General features: G+C 43.1%; 1 protein-coding gene across 1 annotated transcript in view; it reads right to left on the bottom strand.

Annotated features, from left to right (window-relative positions):
* The window catches only part of LOC115113159 (attractin-like protein 1), a 312747-nt gene that overhangs the window by 176419 nt on the left and 110306 nt on the right, over nucleotides 1–26022 (bottom strand). Inside the window, exons 21-22 of the mRNA XM_029640467.2 lie at nucleotides 22138–22231; nucleotides 3630–3682 (exon numbers count right to left, since the gene is read on the bottom strand). Coding sequence (XP_029496327.2) covers nucleotides 3630–3682; nucleotides 22138–22231 — 147 coding nt within the window. The remainder of the gene's footprint in view (nucleotides 1–3629; nucleotides 3683–22137; nucleotides 22232–26022) is intronic.

Here is a 26022-nt window from a genome sequence, read left to right as displayed (position 1 = left end):
AGTCAGCTGAACAGACAATCTGTCATGAGTAACAGAAGACAGTGGGGGCAACAGTGAGTGATGCCGGTGCATGTACTTAACCTTTCTAAACCTGGTTAGAATCTGACAATACAAATACAGAACAATAGTTGACAGTACCGATTGGTGTTTTTAGATCGAGATTTGTTTTCTATATATCTGGATGTGTTTTGATGTTGTGAAGGGTTGTGTTGTTCTAGAGCTCTGGTTGCTCTTCTTCCTTTAAAGATCTTAAAGGACAGTCCACAGTTTTTTTTATGGTGGGTGTTTCGTGTTTTTTAATAGCTCTGAATATCAACTATTGAAACAAATGTTAAAACTACATGTAGTGTGTGGTATATGTACAGTACATGGTTAGTTTTGAACTAGGTAAGTGAAAGCATTGCTTTGACAAAAAATGTTGGCATTTGTTCTGAACAAAGGGATACTTGATGATTTCCTGACCTAAGCAATTCTGACTACGAGCATCAACGTTAAAAAATTGTATTTTTTATTTATTTATTTCACCTTTATTTAACCAGGTTGGCAAGTTGAGAACAGGTTCTCATTTACAATTGCGACCTGGCCAAGATAAAGCAAAGCAGTTCGACACATACAACAACACAGAGTTACACATGGAGTAAAACAAACATACAGTCAATAATACAGTAGAAAAATAAGTCTATATACGATGTGAAAAAATGAGGTGAGATAAGGGAGTTAAAGGCAAAAAAAAGGCTATGGTGGCGAAGTAAATACAATATAGCAAGTAAAACACTGGAATGGTAGATTTGCAGTGGGAGAATGTGCAAAGTAGAAATAGAAATAATGGGGTGCAAAGGAGCAAAATAAATAAATTAATACAGTAGAGGATGAGGTAGTTGTTTGGGATAAATTATAGATGGGCTATATACAGGTGCAGTAATCTGTGAGCTGCTCTGACAGCTGGTGCTTATTAAAGCTAGTGAGGGAGATAAGTGTTTCCAGTTTCAGAGATGTTTGCAGTTCGTTCCAGTCATTGGCAGCAGAGAAATGGAAGAAGAGGCGGCCAAAGGAAGAATTGGTTTTGGGGGTGACCAGAGAGAGAAACCTGCTGGAGCGCGTGCTACAGGTGGGTGCTGCTATGGTGACCAGCGAGCTGAGATAAGTGGGGACTTTACCGAGCAGGGTCTTGCAGATGACCTGGAGCCAGTGGGTTTGGCGACGAGTATGAAGCGAGGGCCAGCCAACGAGAGAGTAAAGGTCGCAGGGGCTTTGGTGACAAAACGGATGGCACTGTGATAGACTGCATCCAATTTATTGAGTAGGGTATTGGAGGCTATTTTGTAAATGACATCGCCGAAGTCGAGGATCTGTAGGATGGTCCGTTTTACGACGGTATGTTTGGCAGCATGAGTGAAGGATGCTTTGTTGCGAAATAGGAAGCCAATTCTAGATTTAACTTTGGATTGGAGATGTTTGATGTGAGTCTGTAAGGAAAGTTTACAGTCTAACCAGATACCTAGTTGTAGTTGTCCACATATGCTAAGTTAGAACCGTCCAGAGTAGTGCTGGACGGGCGGGCAGGTGCAGGCAGCGATCGGTTGAAGAGCATGCATTTAGTTTTACTTGTATTTAAGAGCAGTTGGAGGCCACGGAAGGAGAGTTGTATGGCATTGAAGCTCGTCTGGAGGGTTGTTAACACAGTGTCCAAAGAAGGGCCAGAAGTATAAAGAATGGTGTCGCCTGCGTAAAGGTGGATCAGAGACTCACCAGCAGCAAGAGCGACATCATTCATGTATACAGAGAAGAGAGTCGGCCCAAGAATTGAACCCTGTGGCACCCCCATAGAGACTGCCAGAGGCCCGGACAACAGGCCCTCCGTTTTGACACACTGAACTCTATCAGCGAAGTAGTTGGTGAACCAGGCGAGGCAATCATTTGAGAAACCAAGGCTATCGAGTCTGCCGATGAGGATATGGTGATTGACAGAGTCGAAAGCCTTGGCCAGGTCAATGAATACGGCTGCACAGTATTGTTTCTTATCGATGGAGGTTAAGATATTGTTTAGGACCTTGAGCGTGGCTGAGGTGCACCCATGACCAGCTCTGAAACCAGATTGCATAGCGGAGAAGATGCGGTGGGATTCGAAATGGTGGGTAATCTGTTTGTTGACTTTGCTTTCGAAGACCTTAGAAAGGCAGGGTAGGATAGATATAGGTATGTAGCAGTTTGGGTCTAGAGTGTCTTTCCAATCTTTGGAAATCTCAGACGACACGAAAGAAAGGTTGAACAGGCTAGTAATAGGGGTTGCAACAATTTTGGCAGATCATTTTAGAAAGAAAGGGTCCAGATTGTCTAGCCTGGCTGATTTGTAGGGGTCCAGATTTTGCAGCTCTTTCAGAACATCAGCTGACTGGATTTTGGAGAAGGAGAAATGGGGAAGGCTTGGGCGAGTTGCTGTGGGGGGTACAGTGCGGTTGACCGGGGTAGGGGTAGCCAGGTAGAAAGCATGGCCAGCCGTAGAAATGCGTATTGAAATTCTCAATTATAGTGGATTTATCGGTGGTGACAGAGTTTCCTATCCTCAGTGCAGTGGGAAGCTGGGAGGAGGTGTTCTTATTCTCCATGAACTTTACTGTACCTTTTTTGAGTTTGTGTTACAGGAAACAGATTTCTGCTTGAAAAAGTTAGCCTTGGCTTTTCTAACTGCCTGTGTATATTGGTTTCTAACTTCCCTGAAAAGTTGCATATCACGGGGGCTGTTCGATGCTAATGCAGAACGCCTTAGGATGGTTTTGTGTTGGTTAAGGGCAGTCAGGTCTGGAGAGAACCAAGGGCTATATCTGTTCCTGGTTCTACATTTCTTGAATGGGGCATGCTTATTTAAGATGGTGATGAAGGCTTTTTTTTAAACAACCAGGCATCCTCTACTGCCGGGATGAGGTCAATATCCTTCCAGGATACCCCGGCCAGGTCGATTAGAAAGGCCTGCTTGCTGAAGTGTTTCAGGGAGCGTTTGACAGTGATGAGTGGAGGTCGCTTGAGCGCTGACCCATTACGGATACAGGCAATGAGGCAGTGATCGCTGAGATCTTGGTTGAAAACAGCAGAGGTGTATTTAGTATTTAATTGACAACATCTCTCATAGAACTACATTCATGCATGACTACACTCAACAGGATTACTATTGGAAGTGACAGTACTTGAACTTTGTCCAAAACAGCTACCCATACAACCCTGGTCAGTGGACCAAATTCCACCGGCTGATGCCAGCATCTGTTTTGAGTAAAATATTCCCCCATGTACTTTAACTTGAAAAACCACCAATTTGCTGCAAATGAGTAAAATCAATATGAGGCCAGTGATCTGACACTGACATCTGGAGACAGAAGCCCCTCTAAACCCTGCTACCATCTCCAGCTACAAATCTTTCAAATCAAGTTTAGAGCCAGACAAATTTACAGTTGATTGCTGCCATACTGCCTGGCACAGACTAAAAGCTTCAATCTGCTTAGCCAACTCACTTCTCGGCAAAGGTCAAAGAGATGTGCAGATGTGTGGTATGCTGCAACTGATCAGGACCATGGCAACATCTGGAGGACAAAGATGCAATGGAGACTCAGGTGTGACTGCAGCGGCGGGATACTTACAGTAGCATGTCCCTCTGAGGGGGTTGCCAAGGTAACGGTTCTCGGAGTCGCAACTGCAACAATAAGAGAGAAGGGGGAGAAGAATAGAAGACATAGAACAATGAGCTTAACAAGGTATCTGTCACTTTGCCAAAGCCATCACAGACTGTTAATAACATCATCACTGAGGGTTATTTTGGGCGTGTCAGGGAAAAGTGTCCTGAGAGGCTGTTTGTAGAGGTAGTATCAGGGGTGACAGTACTGTGTGCTGCTTCTGGTGCTGTCCTCTCCCTGGATATGATGAGGTGATTTCCCCAGATAGCAGAGAGGTATCGTCAGATAGGGCTCAGGGGCAGGGGCCTTGTGTCTGTCTGTCTGTGTTCTGAACAGCAGGGGAGTTAGACGGCTACAGACAGCCCAGCTAGAGAACACCTTGAACGCTACTGAAAGACAGAGAGGACAGCTACAGTAGGACTTTACAGAGGCTTGAAAAATATGCTAAACTGAATAAGTGCTATTAAACAATAGTCAGGTGTGTGGATGACTCCATCAACCCTTAATTTGACCCTGTTTGTCAAGACAATCAGGCAGCCTTGACTCAAATACTAAGACAAGGTCCTCAAAATGCAGGAAGAGAATTGAAAGCAGACTAGACTGAGGGGAGTCAGGAGTACCAGGTGTGAGGGTTATTTTGGTAGGTGGCATTTGATCATATGGTCTGGTTTACGAAGCAGGGGTCATTACTGCAGTCCAAAGACCCATGTTTATTACCAATACTCAACTTCTACAAAACCCAGGAGGAGACCTTGGAAAGGGCAACCGTGTGGAAAACCGCCACTTTGTAAATACATACTCCACTATTTTGACAAGCCTATCGAAACAGATGTGATATATCGTTAAATCTGCCCCTTGAGTCAATAAATGGATTCAGAACGTAATTGCTAGGGTTTGCAAGGCTGGTCAGGCAGTGGTTACAGCGAAATAAGGTAGGCAATGCTCACTGTCCTGTGCTTATACATAACAAAACAGATTTCATTCAGTGGCTTGCCAACCCTTGGTATGAGGGTCATAAAGTAGCAGTAATGAATATTTCACAGCCAAGGACAGAGCTTTATCCTTCTGTATTTGTTCTTATAGAGGGCGTTGTAAACAATAACCCCACAAAACAGCTCAAGAAGACTTCAATTCAAACACAAAGGCCGCAGCGGTGTTATCTGGTTTGTACACCTCAGTCCCTCTATTTGTTGAAGGCCTTGTGAGGATACGAGTTTGGAACCGATTGTATTCCCCTTACACGAGGGCAAGGCAAAAATATTTTCCTCAGTTAATCTTAAGAACATGACAGCAATTTTAAGATGCACCACGGGGACTTTAGAAGGGGCCCCCAGCCTCACTCGCCATCTCCCCAGAGAACACTTAACACTCAGCTAGGGCTGGCTGGTTAAGTAGCTTAAGTGGTAATGGTGCCAAGATGGGTGTAGCACACTGGCTTCCTTCCCCAGTCTCTCTTCTGTCTGTTTGGCTGCCTTTCACTCCTACGCTCACAGACTGGGATGACATAGAGAAAAGCACCACTGTCCTTCGGGACCCTTAATCTGCTATTAGGCTGCCACAGTCTCAGCTTTTCCCCAGACAACAGAACACACACACACAGGATGTGTGAAGTGTGTTCGACTCTCTGTGAACCCACAACACGGCTTTGTCTGTGAGCCGTGACAGAGGGCAGAAGGTCTGAAGATTAAAGGTCGCTGTGGGTGCGTGCCATCGCTCTGTGTGTGTGTGTGTGTGTGTGTGTGTGTGTGTGTGTGTGTGTGTGTGTGTGTGTGTGTGTGTGTGAGAGAGAGTGTGGTTTGCCTGTTCATGCATCAGTTGATGTCAGTAACAGGAGCAGCATGCTGAGGTAAATGCTGAGATGGGAGATTGGATCTATTTAAAAAGCCAACTTCCCCCTCTCACTCGCACAAACCCACCTATGCCATGACCCCATTGGGCCACACACAGCGTGCAAGGCAGGGTGGCAACAGCCGTGCCAAAATAAACCTCTGAAACTGAGTCTGTTTACTTCGCTCTCCTCTGGGACCAAGGTTCTAGGGGAGCACGGATATAACCTAGGTGTCAGGAGAAGCAGGAAAGGAAGGGGAGACTGTTGAGTTTCAGTCTGTCTGTCTGATAGGAAGGAGTCTTTTAATTAGACTCACCACGTAAGAAGCGTTATCTACCTTTGATTTCACACTTTTGCGTGCACAGCAACAGTACAAACACACACACGCACACTTATCAAATCAAATTAATTCAAGCTTTACTTATATAGCACATTTCAGACATGAATGCAATGCTAAATGCTTCATAGGGGGGGGAAATGAATAAAAACAATTAAAATAAAAACAGAAACATGAGGACAAAATAACAAAAAAATAGCAATAAAAATTGAAACACTAAAAAGCACCCTAAGAAAAAGCATAGTGAAAAAGGTGTGTTTTAAGATCAACAGTTGAAGTTGGAAGTTTACATACACTGGTTGGAATGTTTTTTCAAACACTCAACAAATGTCTTGTTAACAAACTATAGTTTTGGCAAGTCTGCCTTTAAACAGCTTGGAAAATTACAGAAAATGATGTCATGGCTTTAGAAGCTTCTGACTTCTGACATCATTTGAGTCAATTGGAGGTGTACCTGTGGATGTATTTCAAGGCCTATCTTGAAACTCAGTGCCTCTTTGCTTGACATCATGGAAGAATCCAAATAAATCAGCCAAGACCTCAGAAAAGGAAGGAGACACGTTCTGTCTCCTAGAGATGAACGCACTTTGGTGTGAAAAGTGCAAATCAATCACAGAACAACAGCAAAGGACCTTGTGAAGATGCTGGAGAAAACAGGTACTAAAGTTTCTATATCCACAGTAAAATGGGTCCTATATCGACATAACCTGAAAGGCCGCTCAGAAAGGAAGTAGCCCATGCTCCAAAACCCACCATATAAAAGCCAGACTATGGTTTGAATCTGCACATTGGACCAAACATCATATTTTTTGGAGAAATGTCCTCTGGTCTGATGAAACAAAAATAGAACTGTTTGGCCATAATGACCATCGTTATGTTTGGAGGAAAAAGGGGGAGGCTTGCAAGCCAAAGAACACCATCCCAACCGTGAAGCACGGGGGTGGCAGCATCATGTTGTGGGGTTGCATTGCTGCAGGAGCGACTGGTGCACTTCACAAATAGATGGCATCATGAGGAGGGAGAATTATGTGGATATTTTGAAGCAACATCTCAAGATATCAGTCAGGAAGTTAAAGCTTGGTCTAAAATGGGTCTTCCAAATGGACAATGACCCCAAGCATACTTCCAAAGTTGTAGCAAAATGGCTTAAGGACAACAAAGTCAAGGTATTGGAGTGGCCATCACAAAGCCCTGACCTCAATCCCATAGACAATTTGTGGGCGGAACTGAAAAAGCGTGTGAGAGTAAGGAGGCCTACAAACCTGACTCAGTTACACTAGCTCTGTCAGGAGGAATGGGCCAAAATTCACCCAACTTATTGTGGGAAGCTTGTGGAAGGCTACCCGAAACGTTTGACCCAAGTTAAACAATTTAAAGGTAATGCTACCAAATACTAATTGAGTGTATGTAAACTTCTGACCCACTGGGAATGTGATAAAATAAATAAAAGCTTAAATAAATAATTCTCTCTACTATTAGTCTGACATTTCACATTCTTAAAATAAAGTGGTGATCCTAACTGACCTAAGACAGGGAATTTTTATTCAGATTCAATGTCAGGAATTGTGAAAAACTGAGTTTAAATGTATTAGGCTCAGGTGTGTGTAAACTTCCGACTTCAACTGTATTTAAAAAATGTCCACAGTTTTGACCCCCCCTCAGGTTCTCTGGCAGGCTATTCCAGAGGCTGGGGGCATAGTAACACAAGGCTGCCTCTCCATGACTCTTGGTCCTAGGCTTTGGGATACTTAAAAGGCCAGTGCCCAGAGGACCTAAGGGACCTACTGGGTACATAACTTAAAAGCATGTCTGACATGTATTAGGATGCACAATCATACAGCTGAATGCACACACACACACATTCAGAGTACTCGATCCTAATCAAAAACAAACACACAAGAAAAAGATCATTAGCAGCAAAGCTCAAACAAGGACAGACCTTAGCTAAACAGGTTAAGGTGTTACTGTAGGAAGGACTCTGGCCCGCAGGCTGGCTCTATATGGAGACAATCCAGCAGATCCAAAACTGAAGAGATTATCATAGTGTTTTCTGAAATCTGTCATGGCTGCTGTTCTTCTGCCTTTTATTTCCTATTTTCTCCCCGACAGCAACGCTTGGATGCAGCCTGCTTCCCACATGGAGGCAATTTCAACAGGCACTTAACTTGACATTTATTTGCTCAGTGCAAATGTCCCTTGTCCACCACTTAAGGCTCACATCTCCCTCCATCAAACATTGCTCTGCCTCGCTGGTCAATGGGCACGCAGGCAGAAGCTCACAGGAATACACGGTATACTCGCAAATACACACATACTGTATTTGAAAACATTTTAGTCATTTATCAGACACTCTTATCCAGAGCGACTTACAAGAGCAATTGGGGAAAAGTGCCTTGCTTAAGGGCACATCAACATATTTTTAACCTAGTTGGCGAGAGGCATCAAACCAGCAACCGTTCTGTTACTGGCCCAACGGTCTTAACCTCTTTGCTATCTGCCACCCCAAAACACACACACACTGTACACACACACATCTGAACAGACACACATGAATGAATACAATTTTAAACAGTGTAGCACACCAGATTTTGAAAAGCATCATTAGATCTAGGCCATAGAGCCAAATTTAACCAAGAAAGAAACAAAACCAATTCCAGTACTTATCTCAACACCTGTCATGCGTGACAGGTGTTGAGATAAGTACTGGAATTGGTTTTGTTTCTTTCTTGGTTAAATTTGGCTCTATGGCCTAGATCTAATGACCCTACAGTAACTCCCTAACCCACTGAGCTCACCCCATGACCCTGGCCAGGACTAGCCAGGACTATTTCCCTGCTCAATGTGTGACTGGAAACCAATCAAGCGTCCCACCACGCACCATGTGCCCAGCTCTTGGGCTGTAACAGGCAATCATACATAGGCAATGGTGAAGAGACAACACTCCATACCAGTGTGTTTCTGTCTGCATAACAGTTTGTTTTGTTGTGTGTAAAAGTGGGTCTGCATTGGTCCTTTTTTCTCTCTTTTCATCTTGTAAATGGAAATTCAGGAAGGACACTTCCTTCTACATATATCAGATGTATTGTACCCCAGCTCACGTGTGTGTGTGTGTGCCTGTGTGCATGCTTGTTTGTAGCCTACATAGAGTGGACCAGTGAGCTTGATGTCCACACTGCAGATCTAAGCAGACAAAGGCACTGTGAGACAACTCTAGAGCAAAGGACAAAAGGCCCCCTCAGAGAATGAACAACCCAACCACATTGCCGGCTTTTGGGCGATACAATAAATGAAAAGCCGATAAATAACTTTGCAGCTGGCCAAATTGTAGCCCCGATTTCGAGCACAATTCTCTTGCTCCTTGCCTCTGCTGAGGAGAATGAGAGAGCAAGAGAGCACTGCATCACAGTGCTAGAGGCAACGCTACAGATCCGGGTACGATCCCGGGCTGTGTCGCAGCCGGCCACGACGGGGAGACCCATGTGACGGCGCACAATTTGCTCAGCATCATCCGGGATACGGGAGAGTTTGGCCGGCTGGGATACCCTTGTCCCATCCCGCTCTAGTGACTCCTTGTAGTGGCCGCCAGCTGTATGGTGTTTCCTCTGACACATTGGTGCGGCTGGTTTCCAGGTGAAGCGAGCAGTGTGTCAAGAAGCAGTGTGGCTTGGCAGGGTTGTGTTTTGGAGGATACACGGCTCTCGACCTTCGCCTCTCCCGAGTCCGTACGGGAGTTGCAGCAATGGGACAAGACTAACTACCAATTGGACATCATGAAATTGGGGAGAAAAAGGGGTAAAAAATAACCCCCAAAAAAGATGAGGCCTCATTGAAGTAAAATGAAAGTTAGAGAGTATGTCTGTACTGAAAAGCCCACAAGAAAGGACTACAGACTGCGACCATTTTGTTTAAGAGGCTAAAACCATGATTTGGTCAAATAGTAAAGTACATTATCCTCATGAGTCTTGTAATCAAAGTGTCTTCCTGCCTGCCCCTATGCCTGTTTTGTTGGGGCCTGCTTCTGTGTTGAGCGAGCCACTCTCTCCTTTCCCAAGGAAAGAAAATGCTCCGGGAGAGAAAAAGAAGTGTTCTGATAGTATATAAAATGTTAAAATCCAAATGCGGGGAAAACACAACTTGGGTGGAGAAAGGATGTTCTCAGCTTTCAGCTTTTTTTTTCTCAACTCTCCATTTTGAGCTCAATACTAACTATTTTTTTAAAACAAGATATTTGATATGGATTTGAGATACAGAGCGCCAAAAGGCCATTGCAAGATGGCGCCGACAGAGATGATCGCCTCGCTTCGAGTCCTTAGGAAAATATGCAGTATTTTGTTTTTTTTATGTATTATTTCTTACATTGTTAGCCCAGAAAGTCTTAAGTGTTATTACATACAGCCGGTAAGAACTTTTGGATATAAGAGCGACGTCATCTTACCAACATTATGACCAGGAATCTGATATTGGATCTAATCCTAGAGATCGACCCCAAACAACGTCGACGCGGGAGAGGTAGACGGAGCGGCATCCTGGTCAGACTTCGTAGGCGTGCACCCCACCCACCGCTTCCAAGTATATTACTCTCCAATGTCCAGTCTCTAGACAACAAGGTGGATGAAATTAGGGCAAGGGTTGAAATTAGGGCAAAGATTGTAACATTCTCTGTTTCACGGAAGCATGGCTCTCTCGGGATATGTTGTCAGAGTCGGTACAGCCACCGGGTTTCTTCATACGTCAAGCCAACAGACACAAACATCTTTCTGCTTAGAAGAAGGGCGGGGGTGTATGCTTCATGATGAACTATTCATGGTTTAATCATAACAACATACAGGAACTCAAGTTCTTCTGTCCACCTGACCTAGAATTCCTTAACCTCTTGCTTCTACCTGAGACGCTTGCGTCCCAACTAGAGCTCTGGAAATGCAAATGCGCTACGCTAAATGCTAATAGTATTAGTTAAAACTCAAACGTTCATTAAAATACACATGCAGGGTATCGAATTAAAGCTACACTCGTTGTGAATCCAGGCAACAAGTCAGATTTTTAAAATGCTTTTCGGCGAAAGCATGAGAAGCTATTATCTGATAGCATGCACCAATACACTACAACACAAAAGCCACGCAGGGGACGTAAACAAAATAATTAGCATTTCGGCGTTACACAAACCGCACAATAAAATAGAAAACAGTCATTACCTTTCACCATCTTCTTTGTTGGCACTCCTAGATGTCCCATAAACACTATTGGGTCTTTATTTCGATTAAATCGGTCCATATAAAGCCAAGATATCGTTATATGTAGACTGTGTGATAAACGAAAAAAACAGCGTTTTCAAAACGTAACGTCATTTTTTAAAATTCAAAAAGTCGACGATAAACTTTCACAAAACACTTCGAAATACGTTTGTAATGCAACTTTAGGTATTAGTAAACGTTAATAAGCGATAAAATTCATCAGGAGGCGATGTAAAGATCATTAGCTGTCCGTCTGGAAAAATGTCCGGCTAGAAACTCAACGAAAATATCCGGTCCTAGACCTGAGGAAATACGGTGCCCTGCATGTGTTTGACCAAGAAAAAACTCGAAGGGAAATGACAAGACTCTAGACACCGTGTGGAAGCTGTAGGTACTGCAACCTCAGTCAATTAATTGTGGTTCACCTTTATCAATGGGTTCAAGTAGCGCATGGATATATTTTCCCATTTTCAGTGATCAGTTTTTCCTGTGCTTTTCGATGTAAATGCCGTTCTGGTAAAGCCACAGCAGTGATTTAACCAGTTTTATAAACGTCTGAGTGTTTTCTATCCACACAGACTAAGCAAATGCATATACTATATTCATGGCATGAGTAGCAGGGCGCTGAAATGTTGCGCGATTTTTAACAGAATGTTCAAAAAAGTAGAGGGTAGAAGCAACAGGTTAATCAAATGCCGGCCACATTATCTCCCAAGAGAATTATCTTTGATTATAGTCACAGCAGCGTATAGCCCCCAAGCAGATACCTTGATGGCCCTCAAGGAAGTTTACTGGACTTTATGTAAACTGGAAACCATATATCCTGAGGCTGAATTTATTGTAGCTGGGGATTTTAACAAAGCTAATTTAAGAACAAGACTAACTAAATTCTATCAGCACATTGATTGCAGCACTCGTGCGAGTAATACACTGGACCACTGCTACTCTAACTTCTGCGATGCATACAAGGCCCTCCCCCACCCTCCCTTCGGCAAATCCGACCACGACTCCATTTTGCTCCTACCGTCCTACAGGCTGAAACTCAAACAGGATGTACCCGTAACTAGAACCATTCAACGCTGGTCTGACCAATCGGAATCCATGCTTCAAGATTGTTTTGATCACGCGGACTGGGAAATGTTCCGGGAAGCCTCAGAGAATAAAATTGATTTATATGCTGACTCTGTGAGTGAGTTTATAAGGAAGTGCATTGGAGATGTTGTACCCACTGTGACTATTAAAACCTACCCTAACCAGAAACTATGGATATATGGTGGCATTCACAAAACTGAAAGCGCGAACCACCGCATTCAACCATGTAAAGATCTCTGGAAATATGGTTGAATATACACAGTGTAGTTATTCCATCCTTAACCTCTCTAGGGTAGGGGGCAGCATTCGGAATTTTGGATGAAAAGCATGCCCAAATTAAACGGCCTGCTACTCGGGCCCAGAAGACATGATATGCATATAACTGGTAGATTTGGATAGAAAACACTCTAAAGGTTCCAAAACTGTTAGAATAGTGTCTGTGAATATAACAGAACTGATTTAGCAGGCGAAAACCTGAGGATAATCCATTCAGGAAGTTTTTCTTTTGTTTTGTAGTTTTCTATTCAATGCCATTACAGTATCTATTGACTTAGGACTCCATTTGCAGTTCCTATGCCTTCCACTAGATGTCAACCGTCTTTAGAAAGTGTTTCAGGCTTGTATTCTTATAAAAGAGGGAGTAAGACCAGTCTGAACGAGGGGATCCTAACGTGTTGCAGAGTTTTTTCAGGCGCATGTGCATTTCTTGTTTACCTTTTTATATTGACGACGTTATTGTCCGGTTGAAATATTATAGATCATTTAGGCTAAAAAACAATCTGAGGATTGAATATAAACATCGTTTAACATGTTTCTATGAACTTTACGGATACAATTTGGATTTTTTTGTCTGATTGTTTTGACTGAGTTTGAGCCTGTGGATAACTGAAGAAACTGCGCTAACAAAACTGAGGTTTTTGGATAAAAAGAGACTTCATCGAACAAAAGGAACATTTATTGAGTAAATGAATGTCTTCTGATTGGCACCATATGAAGATCATCAAAGGTAAGGGATTAATTTTTATCTCTATTTGAGAGTTTTGTAACGCTTCTGCTTGGCTGGTTACTGTTTGTAATAATTTGTCAACTGGGCTATGTTCTGGGCTAGGTATGTTCTGGGCTAGTTATGCTTTCGCCGAAAAGCATTTAATAAATATGACACTGTGATTGGTTTAACAAGAAGTTAGGTTTAAAGATTATGTAAAATATGTTTTGTTTTCTGAATTTTTATAATGAGCATTTCTGTAATTGAATTTGGCGCTCTGCAACCTCACTGGATGTTGGCCAGATGGGACGTTAGCGTCCCACATACCCTAGAGAGGTTAAGGCAATCAAACAAGCGAAATGCCGGTACAGGGACAAGGTGGAGTTGCAATTCAACGGCTCAGACAAGGCAAGGTCTACAGGCAATTACAGACTACAAAAAGAAAACCAGCCACATCACGGACACCAAAGTCTTGCTTCCAGACAAACTAAACACCTTCTTTGTCCGCTTTGAGGATAATATAGTCCCACCGACGCGGCCCGCTACCAAGGACTGTAGCTGGAAAAAGGCCAGCATCCTGGAGTCTGCTCTTCACTGTTGGCGTTGAGACTGGTGTTTGCGGGTACTATTTAACTTCTTGGTGACAGGGGCAGTATTGATTAGCTTGGATGAATAAGGTGCCCAGAGTAAACTGCCTGCTACTCTGTCCCAGATGCTAATATATACATATTATTAGTAGTATTGGATAGAAAACACTCTGAAGTTTCTAAAACTGTTTGTATGATGTCTGTGAGTATAAGATAACTCATATGGCAGGCAAAAACCTGAGAAAAATCCAACCAGGAAGTGGGAAATCTGAGGTTTGTAGTTTTTCAACTCTTTGCCATTCCAATATACAGTGTAATTGGGGTCAAATTGCACTTCCTACGGCTTCCACTAGATGGCAACAGTCTTTAGAACTTTGTTTCAGGCTTCTACTATGAAGGGGGAGAGAATGAGAGAGGATTGAGCCAGGTGTCTGGCAGAGTGCCACAGGCTCGTGAGGCGCGGTCACGAGAGATTTAGTGCTCGTTCCTTTGCTTTTCTACAGACAATAGAATTCTCCGGTTGGAACATTATTGAAGATTTATGATAAAAACATCCTAAAGATTGATTCTATACTTAGTTTGACAAGTTTCTACGGCCTGTAATATAACTTTTTGAATTATTGTCCGACGTTCGGCTGGACCTGAACGTGCGTTTGGATTCGCCCTAACAAAAGAAGCTATTTGGACATAAATTATTAACTTTATCGAACAGATCAAACATTTATGGTGGAACTGGGATTCCTGGGAGTGTCATCTGATGAAGATCATCAAAGGTTAGTAATTCATTTTATCTCTATTTGTGACTCCTCTCTTTGGCTGGAAAAATGGCTGTGTTTTTCTGTGACTTGGTGGTGACCTAACATAATTGTTTGTGGTGCTAACCTTTTTGAAATCAGACACTGTGGCTGGATTAACGAGATTTGTATCTTTAAAATGGTGTAGAATACTTGTATGCTTGAGGAATTTTAATTATGAGACTTTTGTTGTTTTGATTTTGGCGCCCTGCAATTTCACTGGCTGTTGGCCAGGTGAGACGCTACCGTCCCACATATCCCAGAGAGGTTAATGAAGCTGCCAGTTGAGGACTTGTGAGGTGTCCGTTTCTCAAACTAGACACTCTAATGTACTTGTCCTCTTGCTCAGTTGTGCACTGGGGCCTCCCACTCCTCTTTCTATTCTGGTTATAGCCAGTTTGCGCTGTTCTGTGAAGGGAGTAGTACACAGCATTGTAAGAGATCTTCAGTTTCTTGGCAATTTCTCTCATGTAATAGCCTTCATTTCTCAGAACAAGAATAGGCTGACGAGTTTCAAAAGAAAGTACTTTGTTTCTGGCCATTTTGAGCATGTAATCAAACCCACAAATGTTGATACTCCAGATACTCAACTAGTCTAAAGAAGGCCAGTTTTATTGCTTCTTCAATAAGAACAATCTGAAATTCCTTTTTGATACTGTCGCAAATCTAACTAAAAAGCAGCATTCCCCAAGAGAGGATGGCTTGAGGGAAAGATCATGATCATTTGAAAGCGAATTACGGACTCCTCTTTAAATCTGCGTATTCCTCCAAAGCTCAGTTGTCCTGAGTCGCACAACTCTGCCAGGACCTAGGATCAAGAGAGACACTCAAGTGTTTTAGTACTATATCTCTTGACACAATGATGAACATAATCATGGCCTCTAAACATTCAAGCTGCATACTGGACCCTATTCCAACTAAACTACTGAAAGAGCTGCTTCCTGTGCTTGGCCCTCCTTGTTGAACATAATAAACGGCTCTCTATCCACCGGATGTGTACCAAACTCACTAAAAGTTGCAGTAATAAAGCCTCTCTTGAAAAAGCCAAACCTTGACCCAGAAAATATAAAAAATTATAGGCCTATATCGAATCTTCCATTCCTCTCAAAATTTTTAGCAAAAGCAGTTGCGCAGCAACTCACTGCCTTCCTGAAGACAAACAATGTGTACGAAATGCTTCAGTCTGGTTTTAGACCCCATCATAGCACTGAGACTGCACTTGTGAAGGTGGTAAATGACCTTTTAATGGTGTCAGACCGAGGCTCTGCATCTGTCCTCGTGCTCCTAGACCTTAGTGCTGCTTTTGATACCATCGTTCACCACGTTCTTTTGGAGAGATTGGAAACCCAAATTGGTCTACACGGACAAGTTATGGCCTGGTTTAGATCTTATCTGTCGGAAAGATATCAGTTTGTCTCTGTGAATGGTTTGTCCTCTGACAAATCAACTGTAAATTTTGGTATTCCTCAAGGTTCCGTTTTAGGACCACTATTGTTTTCTCTATATATTTTACCTCTTGGGGATGTCATTTGAAAACATAATGTTAACTTTCACTGCTATGCGGATGACACACAGCTGTACATTTCGATGAAACATGGTGAATCCCCAAAATTGCCTTCGCTAGAAGCCTGTGTTTCAGACATAAGGAAGTGGATGGCTGCAAACGTTCTACTTTTAAACTTGGAGAAAACAGAGATGCTTGTTCTAGGTCCCAAGAAAAAAAGAGATCTTCTGTTGAATCTGACAATTAATCTTGATGGTTGTACAGTCGTGTCAAATGAAACTGAAGGACATCGGCGTTACTCTGGACCCTGATCTATCTTTTGACGAACATATCAAGACTGTTTCAAGGACAGCTTTTTTCCATCTCCGTAACATTGCAAAAATCAGAAACTTTCTGTCCAAAAATTATGCAGAAAAATTGATCCATGCTTTTGTTACTTCTAGGTTAGACGACTGCAATGCTCTACTTTCTGGCTACCTGGATAAAGCACTAAATAAACTTCAGTTAGTGCTAAATACAGCTGCTTTCCGATTTGGTCCTGCCGTACATACCTACACATACGCTACGGTCACAAGACGCAGGCCTCCTAATTGTCCCTAGAATTTCTAAGTAAACAGCTGGAGGCAGGGCTTTCTCCTATAGAGCTCAATTTTTATGGAATGGTCTGCCTACCCATGTGAGAGACGCAGACTCGGTCTCAACCTTTAAGTCTTTACTGAAGACTCATCTCTTCAGTGGGTCATATGATTGAGTGTAGTCTGGCCCAGGAGTGTGAAGGTGAACGGAAAGGCTCTGGAGCAACGAACCGCCCTTGCTGTCTCTGCCTGGCCGGTGCCCCTCTCTCCACTGGGATTCTCGGCCTCTAACCCTATTACAGGGGCTGAGTCACTGGCTTACTGGTGCTCTTCCATGCTGTACCTGGGAGGGGTGCGTCACTTGAGTGGGTTGAGTCACTGACGTGATCTTTCTGTCTGGGTTGGCGCCCCCCTTGGGTTGTGCCGTGGCGGAGATCTTTGTGGGCTATACTCGGCCTGGTCTCAGGATGGTAAATTGGTGGTTGAATATATCCCTCTAGTGGTGTGGGGGCTGTGCTTTGGCAAAGTGGGTGGGGTTATATCCTTCCTGTTTGGCCCTGTCCGGGGGTATCATTGGATGGGGCCACAGTGTCTCCTGACCCCTCCTGTCTCAACCTCCAGTATTTATGCTGCAGTAGTTTGTGTCAAGGGGCTAGGGTCAGTTTGTTATATCTGGAGTACTTCTCCTGTTTTATCCGGTGTCCTGTGTGAATTTAAGTATGCTCTCTCTAATTCTCTCTTTCTCTCTTTCTTTCTCTCTCTCGGAGGACCTGAGCCCTAGGACCATGCCTCAGGACTACCTGGCATGATGACTCCTTGCTGTCCCCAGTCCACCTGGCCGTGCTGCTGCTCCAGTTTCAACTGTTCTACCTGCAGCTATGGAACCCTGACCTGTTCACCGGACGTGCTACCTGTCCCAGACCTGCTGTTTTCAACTCTCTAGAGACAGCAGGAGCGGTAGCGATACTCTTAATGATCGTCTATGAAAAGCCAACTGACATTTACTCCTGAGGTGCTGACTTGTTGCACCCTCGACAACTACTGTGACTATTATTATTTGACCATGCTGGTCATTTATGAACATTTGAACAACTTGGCCATGTTCTGTTATAATCTCCACCCGGCCCAGCCAGAAGAGGACTGGCCACCCCTCATAGCCTTGTTCCTCTCTAGGTTTCTTCCTAGGTTTTGGCCTTTCTAGGGAGTTTTTCCTAGCCACCCTGCTTCTAGCATTGCTTGCTGTTTGGGGTTTTAGGCTGGGTGTCTGTACAGCACTTTGAGATATCAGCTGATGTAAGAAGGGCTATATAAATAAATTTGATTTGATTAGAAGTGAACACAGAAGTGATGGTTGCTGATAATGGGCCTCTGTACGCCTATGTAGATATCCATAAAAAATCTGACGTTTGAACTACAATAGTCATTTACAACATTAACAATGTCTACACTGTATTTCTGATAAATTTGATGTTATTTTAAATGGACAAAAAATAGCTTTTCTTTCAAAAACAAGGACATTTCTAAGTGAATCAAAACTTTTGAACGGTAGTGTCACGCCCTGACCATAGTGTGCGTTGTTTGTTTCTATGTTTTGTTTGGTCAGGGTGTGATATGAGTGGGTATTCTATGTTGTATGTCTGTTTCGATGTGTTTGGCCTGATATGGTTCTCAATCAGAGGCAGGTGTTAGTCGTTGTCTCTGATTGGGAACCATATTTAGGTAGCCTGTTTTGTATTATGGGTTGTGTGGGTGATTGTTCCTGTTTCCTGTGTTTACGTTACGGGACTGTTTCATCTTCGTTAATTTTGTCGGTTTATTGTTGTTAAAGTATTCTATTAAAATGGATAATCATCACGCTGCATTTTGGTCCTCCTCTCTATCTCCAGACGAAGAATGTTACAGGTAGTGTATATGTCTATGTTTATATCATACAGTGGACGCCTAAGCCTATGCATGCAATGCCCTGATGCATTTAGTGCTCAAATCTCAGACCGCTGAACCGTGAGCTGGACATTTGTTTTAGGAAAGTAAAAAACAATAGGCTATGAAGTTTCGCATATGCTACAAATCAAAACACAAGGAATGGTGTTTTGTAATTTGTTAAAGGATGATTCTAAGCACATGTACATGTGGCTCATTTGGCCAATATCCTTTGTTTATTGATGGTGTTGACAGCGTGGGTGGACACCCTAATGGGTTACGCACGCAACGCATATGGATGACCGGTACATTTCTGAAATGTCCGGTAGATTTTTTTTATCTTCCCGGGACCCGGCGCAAAACCTTGATACACACACACATACACACCAATAAACACACACATTCTGGACACACTCACACATACTGTGTACACACACACACACACACACACACACACACACACACATGTAAAAACACAAACAGGCACACTGATATGGCTGACACATAAATATACATTCACTATACTTATTATATCTACAAATATATAGAACTATATAACTTAACAACAGTTGGTCACAAAAACATAAACTCATATACATGCACGCCACAAGCGCACAAAACAAAACCACCCACGCACAGACACAGGCATCCTGCTCTTGCTAATGGTTCCTTTATTGCAGCCCGCCAGAGCGTGCTCACCTGCTGAAGCAGGGGGATGGGGGCGCTTACCGGCAGCCCAGGGGAAATCGCTCGTTCATAATCAAAATGGCAAATAAATAAATGCCTTCCATTACACACAGCCATTTTGAGAACTCTCAGATAAACAAACAGAGTTTTGACGGCAAAAGCATTTGATTGGAAATTGACATTAAGCAGTCGCGCACAGTGCCGGCAACCGAGAGAACAAATATAAATCAATGCGGGAAGCCAACTGCTCTCACTCACGACACTTCAAGTATCTAAGTGAAGGACGACTGAAAAATAGGAATTATTAAGTTACTGACCGTCCACGTTCACCATTCGCCAACATTCAGAGTTTTGCGGATTAAAAACAACATTTCTTCCGTGCATGGTTTGATCATATCACGTTGAATATCTTTTTCTGTAGCCTAGTTTGATACTGTACAGGTTAACATATTTGAGGAGTCATGAATCTACTGTAAACATCCAATTTGGTTTAGATTGAAATGGGTGGAAAAACTAGGACTTGGAAGGCTTTCCAATAGATGTTGGAACATTGCTGTGGGGACAAGGGCATTAGTGAGGTTTGGCACTAATGTTGAAAGATTAGGCCTGGTTTGCAGTCGGAGATCCAATTCATCCCAAAGGTGTTCGATCGGGTTGAGGCCAGGGCTCTGTGCAGGCCAGTCAAGTTCTTCCACACCAATCTCGACAAACCATTTCTGTATGGACTTCGCTTTGTGGAGGGAAGCATTGTTATGCTGAAACAGGAATGGCCCTTCCCCAAACTGTTGCCACAAAGTTGAAAGCACAGAATCGTCTAGAGTGTCATTGTGTGCTGTAGCATTAAGATTTCCCTTCACTGGAACTAAGGGGCCTAGCCCGAACCATGAAAAACAGCTCCAGACCATTATTACTCCTCCAACAAACTTTACAGTTGGCACTATTGCATTTGGGCATGTAGCGTTCTCCTGGCATCCGCCAAACCCAGATTCATCAATCCAGAGAACGCGTTTCCACTGCTCCAGAGTCAAATGGTGGTAAGCTTTACACCTGCAGTCAGGTCAAGACCCTGGTGAGGATGATGAGCACGCAAATGAGCTTCCCTGAGACGATTTCTGACAGTTTGTGCAGAAATTCTTCGGTTGTGCAAACCCACAGTTTCACCAGCTGTCCTGGTTGCTCCTGGTTGCTCGTCTCAAACCATCCCATAGGTGAAGAAGCTGGATGGGGAGGTCCTGGACTGGTGTGGTTACATGTGGTCTGTGGTTGTGAGGGCGGTTGAACGTACTGTCAAATTCTCTAAAACGACGTTGGAGGCAGCTTTTGGTAGAGAAATTCCCATTCAATTATCTGGCAACAGGTCTGGTGGACGTTCCTTCAGTCAGCATGCCAATTGCACGCTCCCTCAACTTGAGACATCTGTGGCATTGTGTTGTGTGACAAAACTGCACATTTTAGAGTGGCCAGTTATTGTCCCCAGCACAAGGTGCACATGTGTAATGATCATGCTGTTTAATCAGTTCATTGATATGCCACACCTGTCAGGTGGATGGATTATCCTGGCAAAGGAGAAATGCTCACTAACAGGGATGTAAAAAAATATGTGGAACATTTCTGGGATATTTTATTTCAGCTCATGAAACGGAACACTTTACATGTTGCATTTATATTTTTGTTCAGTACATTATGACCACTCTGTGGAAATCTGAGACTCTCATGAACACAATGGTGTTCTCCGTGTTGCCCTTGGACGCCCTCAAGCCTCACAAGACTCATCTGAAGGTCCCCGGGAACCAGTTTTAAAAAATGAATGGAAGAATATATGGAGATGGTTGAATGACTAAAATAAGGGGATAAATACATGTCAAAATACATTTCCTGATCTTTCTTATCTCTCTCAGATATAGGACAGACACTGCAGAACAAAGTTCCTCTAGATTCTTTGGGGGACTATTTCTATTGGCTAACAGCAGTAATGCCAAATTCAATGTTTCATCCAATTTTTGTATATATTGTATATTTTTATACCTTAAAGGGACTTAAAATGCTAAATCAAATAGCTAAATGATTGTTGGTATGACCATCTTAAAACAATTCCAGACGTTAGCTTGGAACCAACCCCCCCCCGCCCCTCCACCGGCTTAGACTATAGAGGGTTAATAGAGAGTGTGCATGCACGTGTGAGCAATGCAGGAGACTGCACAGCATGTCAGTCCTGTAAAGGGAGCAAAGGTCAGATGGTAATGATGAGAGATGTCCCATTTGCAAAACAAAACCTATTCACTCGTATTCAAAGCACCGCTATAAAATACACATGCACACATGATTTGACATTCACAGAGAGACTATTCTACACGATATATGCATGCACACTTACTTTCTTCATCAATCTCTCAATCCCTCAAAGACACGTGCATGCAAACTCACACACACGCACGTGCGCACACGCACGCACACAGGCACCTTCCAGTGTTGAGTAGGCCTCATTAGAACACCACAGTGCCAGTGGCAGCAGTGCACTCCTCTACTCCCAGATTTATTGATGCAGCATTTTTCACCCTGCCTTTACTGCGCCAGTGAAGGCACTTTGGGGTATTATAGTGCTGCAGAAGGCCAGCCTGGCACTCTGATGGCACAAACACATTGGGTGCTGTGGCCCCTGTGCCAACCCCCATTACTGGTACTAAAGCCTGGGATTTAAGGCCCTAAACGCAAATTAACATAGAGACAAATTGCTGACACTGTGAGACTCAAGGGGTCAGAGTGCGTACAGCCCCACATCTCATCCACAGCTAGAGACGACCAGGTCAAAACAGTAGTAGTGGGATATACCATTAACATGGTAGGAGCTAAAATCATCCTATGTATTGCTGTTGTGGTGGAATGATGCAAAAGGGTTGATAATGAAGTGTGCCAAGACAAAATACATCATACTTACAGCTGGCACTGGTCTCCCTTGATCCCCTTGGTTTGACAGTAACATTTCCCTGACGACACCTGACATAGATTGGCATGTCCGTTGCACTTGCAAGCTGCCATGATCAAATAAAACAAAAGGGAGGAGAAAGAAAGAGAGGAGAGCAGGGGAGAGAGGAGAAAGAGGAAAACACTGTCAGTCTTCTCACAATGATGCACAACACAAACCTGTGAGTCAAACCTATGAGTCAGTGAGTCAGACAGGAGAGTGACAGGGCTGAACATGGGCCTGAGCTCTCGGGCGAATCTGACATCTTCCTGGACTGTTCTGTTTATGTCTAAACACCACTATCTGGTGGCAAAGGGATCAACACTGGTGTCCTCACCTAACCTTAAAATCAGTGACCTTGGGTTAGCCAGAGGGGAGTGACAGTGAGTCACAATGTGATAGTTGCAGAGGACAAAACAGCATTGAATATAAACATATTGCACACTCAAGAGCAACATTAGGCAGATACAGTTTGAATGTTTACAGCAAGTCAATGTTTAAATCATGACTGTTAGCTTCTGTATATATGCTGACCCGAAACCTTGGGGATAAAATTATCTGTTGAAATTGCATGTGTATGTCAAAAAATGATGGGACTGGGGAGTGTGTTTATAGTTACTCATTCTGAGTGGTCTGATCGAGAGGATGCACAGGAAATGGATAGAACGCTGTTTCAGAGAAATTAGGTCAAGGTAACCTGGGGCAGAGAGGGCATAATGAGACCAAAATACTCTCAAGCCATTATATGAGTGAGTCTAAGTACATGATTCCATAGAAGGGTCCTTTGGAGGAAGGGCTGTTGACATATACACATATAAAAGTATGTGGACACCCCTTAAAATTAGTGGATTCGGCTATTTCAGCCACACCCGTTACTGACAGGTGTATAAAATCTAGCACACAGCCATGCAATCTCCATAGACAAACTTTGGAAGTAGAATGGCCTTACTGAAGAGCTCAGTGATTTTCAACGTGGCACCGTCATAGGATGCCACTCTTCCAACAAGTCAGTTCGTCAAAATTCTGCCCTGCTAGAGCTGCCCCGTAAGTGCTGTTATTGTGAAGTGGAAATGTCTAGGAGCAACAACGGCTCCGCCGCCAAGTGTTAGGACATTCAAGCTCACAGAATGGGACTGCTAGGTACTAAAGTGCGTAGCGTGTAAAAATGATCTGTCCTCGGTTGCAACACTCACTACAGAGTTCCAACCTGCTTCTGGAAGCCATGTCAGCACAATAACTGTTTGTCGGGAGCTTCCTGAGATTGGTTTCCATGGCTGAGAAGCCGCACACAAGCCTAAGATAACCATGTGCAATGCCAAGCATCGGCTGGATTGGTGTAAAGCTCGCCGCCATTGGACTCTGGAGCAATGGGAACGCGTTCTCTGGGGTGATGAATCACGCTTCACCATCTGACAGTCCGATGGACAAATCTGGGTTTGGTGGATGCCAGAAGAACACTACCTGCCCGAATGCATAGTGCCAACTGTAAAGTTTGGTGGATGAGGAATAATGGTCTGGGGTTGTTTTTCATGGTTCAGGTTAGGCCCCTTAGTTCCAGTGAAGGGACATTTTAACACCACAGCATTCAATGACATTCTAGACAATGCTGTGCTTCCAACTTTGTGGTAACAGTTTGGGGAAGACCCTTTTCTGTTTCAGCATGACAATGCCTCCATGAACAAAGCGAGGTCCATATAGAAATGGTTTTTCGAGATCCGTGTGGAAAAACTTGACTGGAGTGCACAGAGCCCTGATGTCAAACCCATCGAACACCTTTGGGATGAATTGGAACGCCGACTGCAAGCCAGGCCTAATCGACCAACATCGGTGCCTGACCTCACTAATGCTCTTGTGGATGAATGGAAGCAAGTCTCTGCAGCAATGTTCCAACATATAGTGGAAATCCTTCCCAGATCAACTCCATGTTAATGCCCATGATTTTGGAATGAGATGTTCGACGCTCAGGTGTCCACATACCTTTTGCCATGTAGTGTATTTTACATGCATCTTAAATCATAAGAGAAAAATAATTTATTGATGGAATATTTGTGAAACATTATGGAGTCTTAAATGAGGCCTGGGTAAGCCAAAATATCACAAATGGTCTAACTTTAATTAAGTATTTCTCAATTATGCCATGTCAAATAAATGTCAATAATCCTTCATCCAAAGAACCCTTCTATGGATAAAATGAGGAAAAAATATGAGCAATCACAAGAGCGAGAATCTGTGAATGTAGCATGATCTCTGACTCATCCAGCTCCTTCCAGAAGTTTGGCAGGTATTACTCCAGATCTAACAGTCTGTTCTCAAAATACATAGGCAAATACTTTCACTCTCTCAGAAACGTTGCCAAAACCAACAACAAACAGTTCCAGTGACGAATCATCAGGACAAAAACAACACATTGAAATATCCCATTAAAACTTGACTTTCATACATAAAGTATAGACAGACCCTTAGGGTCCACTGTGATGTCCCTGACACTGGAAAGAAAAACTAGACCATCCTCGTCCTTCTCCATACTGCTGTTCTGTAGGAGGCACCACTAACTAACTACTGCAGCAGTAGAGACATGCCACTTCACTTCCACTGTCTGTCCTATTTTCAGAGAAACACAGAGAGATCAAAATAATGGAATTAACATGGAAAATACAATGAGGATTCTGTGTTGGAAGGCAGTGCAGCTAGTTAGCTTTTTATCTTTGGGGCATATGCTTTACGAGCGGTAGCTCTCTCTGTGCATCCCAGCGCAAATTCCCAAATGGAGCTCTCCCCCTCCATCTCTCCCTCCCTCTTTTGAACAAAGCCAAATATAGAAGTTTGACAAAGAGATGTATTGTATTTTTTTCATCTTTAATCAGATGTAACTGACCCAATTAAAGAAGCTGACACAGAGACCATGTAAGATAGCTCTCAGTAAATATTTTTTTCATGATACTATTCCCTTGACAGCAAAGTTAGTATTTTCTGTACAATGAGATGTTTTGGTATTTTATTAGGATACACTGCCATATCTCACAGCCCTAGTGGTATCTGTACTACAGCATAACATAAACACGCTATCAAACATACTCAAACACATCCCACACTTCCATAACCAGATACAGTACTTGTTCACACACACAGACACAAGATGAAATGCCTCTCTCACAGTCATACCAAAAACAAAAAAGTATAAATATATTTTTGTGATTCAGCTATACCGTATTTGCATTTTAAGTTTTTGAGAACAGTAAGACAATGGATTTACTCAGTTGGAATTATGCCTAGCTACACAGACAGTTTAGGACTAATGTAATACTGTATATAGTACTCTGGCTCAATGTAAGCATTAAGAATGTTCTAACATTCAGGCTTAGTGTAGATGATGTATGATACATTTCCAATATGCAAGGAAAATCTGATAGCAGTCACAATGAAAATAGAAATTGGATAAATAGAATGAATGATCATTGGCCCAGTGCATGTATAGCTCTGTGACTACATTGTCAAACTCCCAAAGTGTCTAGTATGCATAGTATTAACAGGGGGTTAGCTATTGTAGGCTGTGCTGTAGAGACAGGGCCTGCAGCTGTAGAGCTCCTCTCCTCTCTGTGCAGAGCAGACACTGATATGATTTATGGTTAAATTAGGATCTGTATAAAATGTACTATCATAATAGGAGCAGAGCAGTGTGCTTCAGGAGCTGCTGTATAAGCACTTAGACAGGAAGATGTGGGGAGCATGGACTGACTCAATACCACTACAACAGATATACATACATACATACATACATACACACACACACACACACACACACACACACACACACGGAACTATATACATGAACCTAAACGGACAAGGAACAAACAAGCA

Source organism: Oncorhynchus nerka, linkage group LG28 (assembly GCF_034236695.1).
Source record: "Oncorhynchus nerka isolate Pitt River linkage group LG28, Oner_Uvic_2.0, whole genome shotgun sequence".
In the NCBI taxonomy this organism is placed as follows: domain Eukaryota; kingdom Metazoa; phylum Chordata; class Actinopteri; order Salmoniformes; family Salmonidae; genus Oncorhynchus; species Oncorhynchus nerka.
This window is presented reverse-complemented; position numbering and strand designations above follow the sequence as displayed.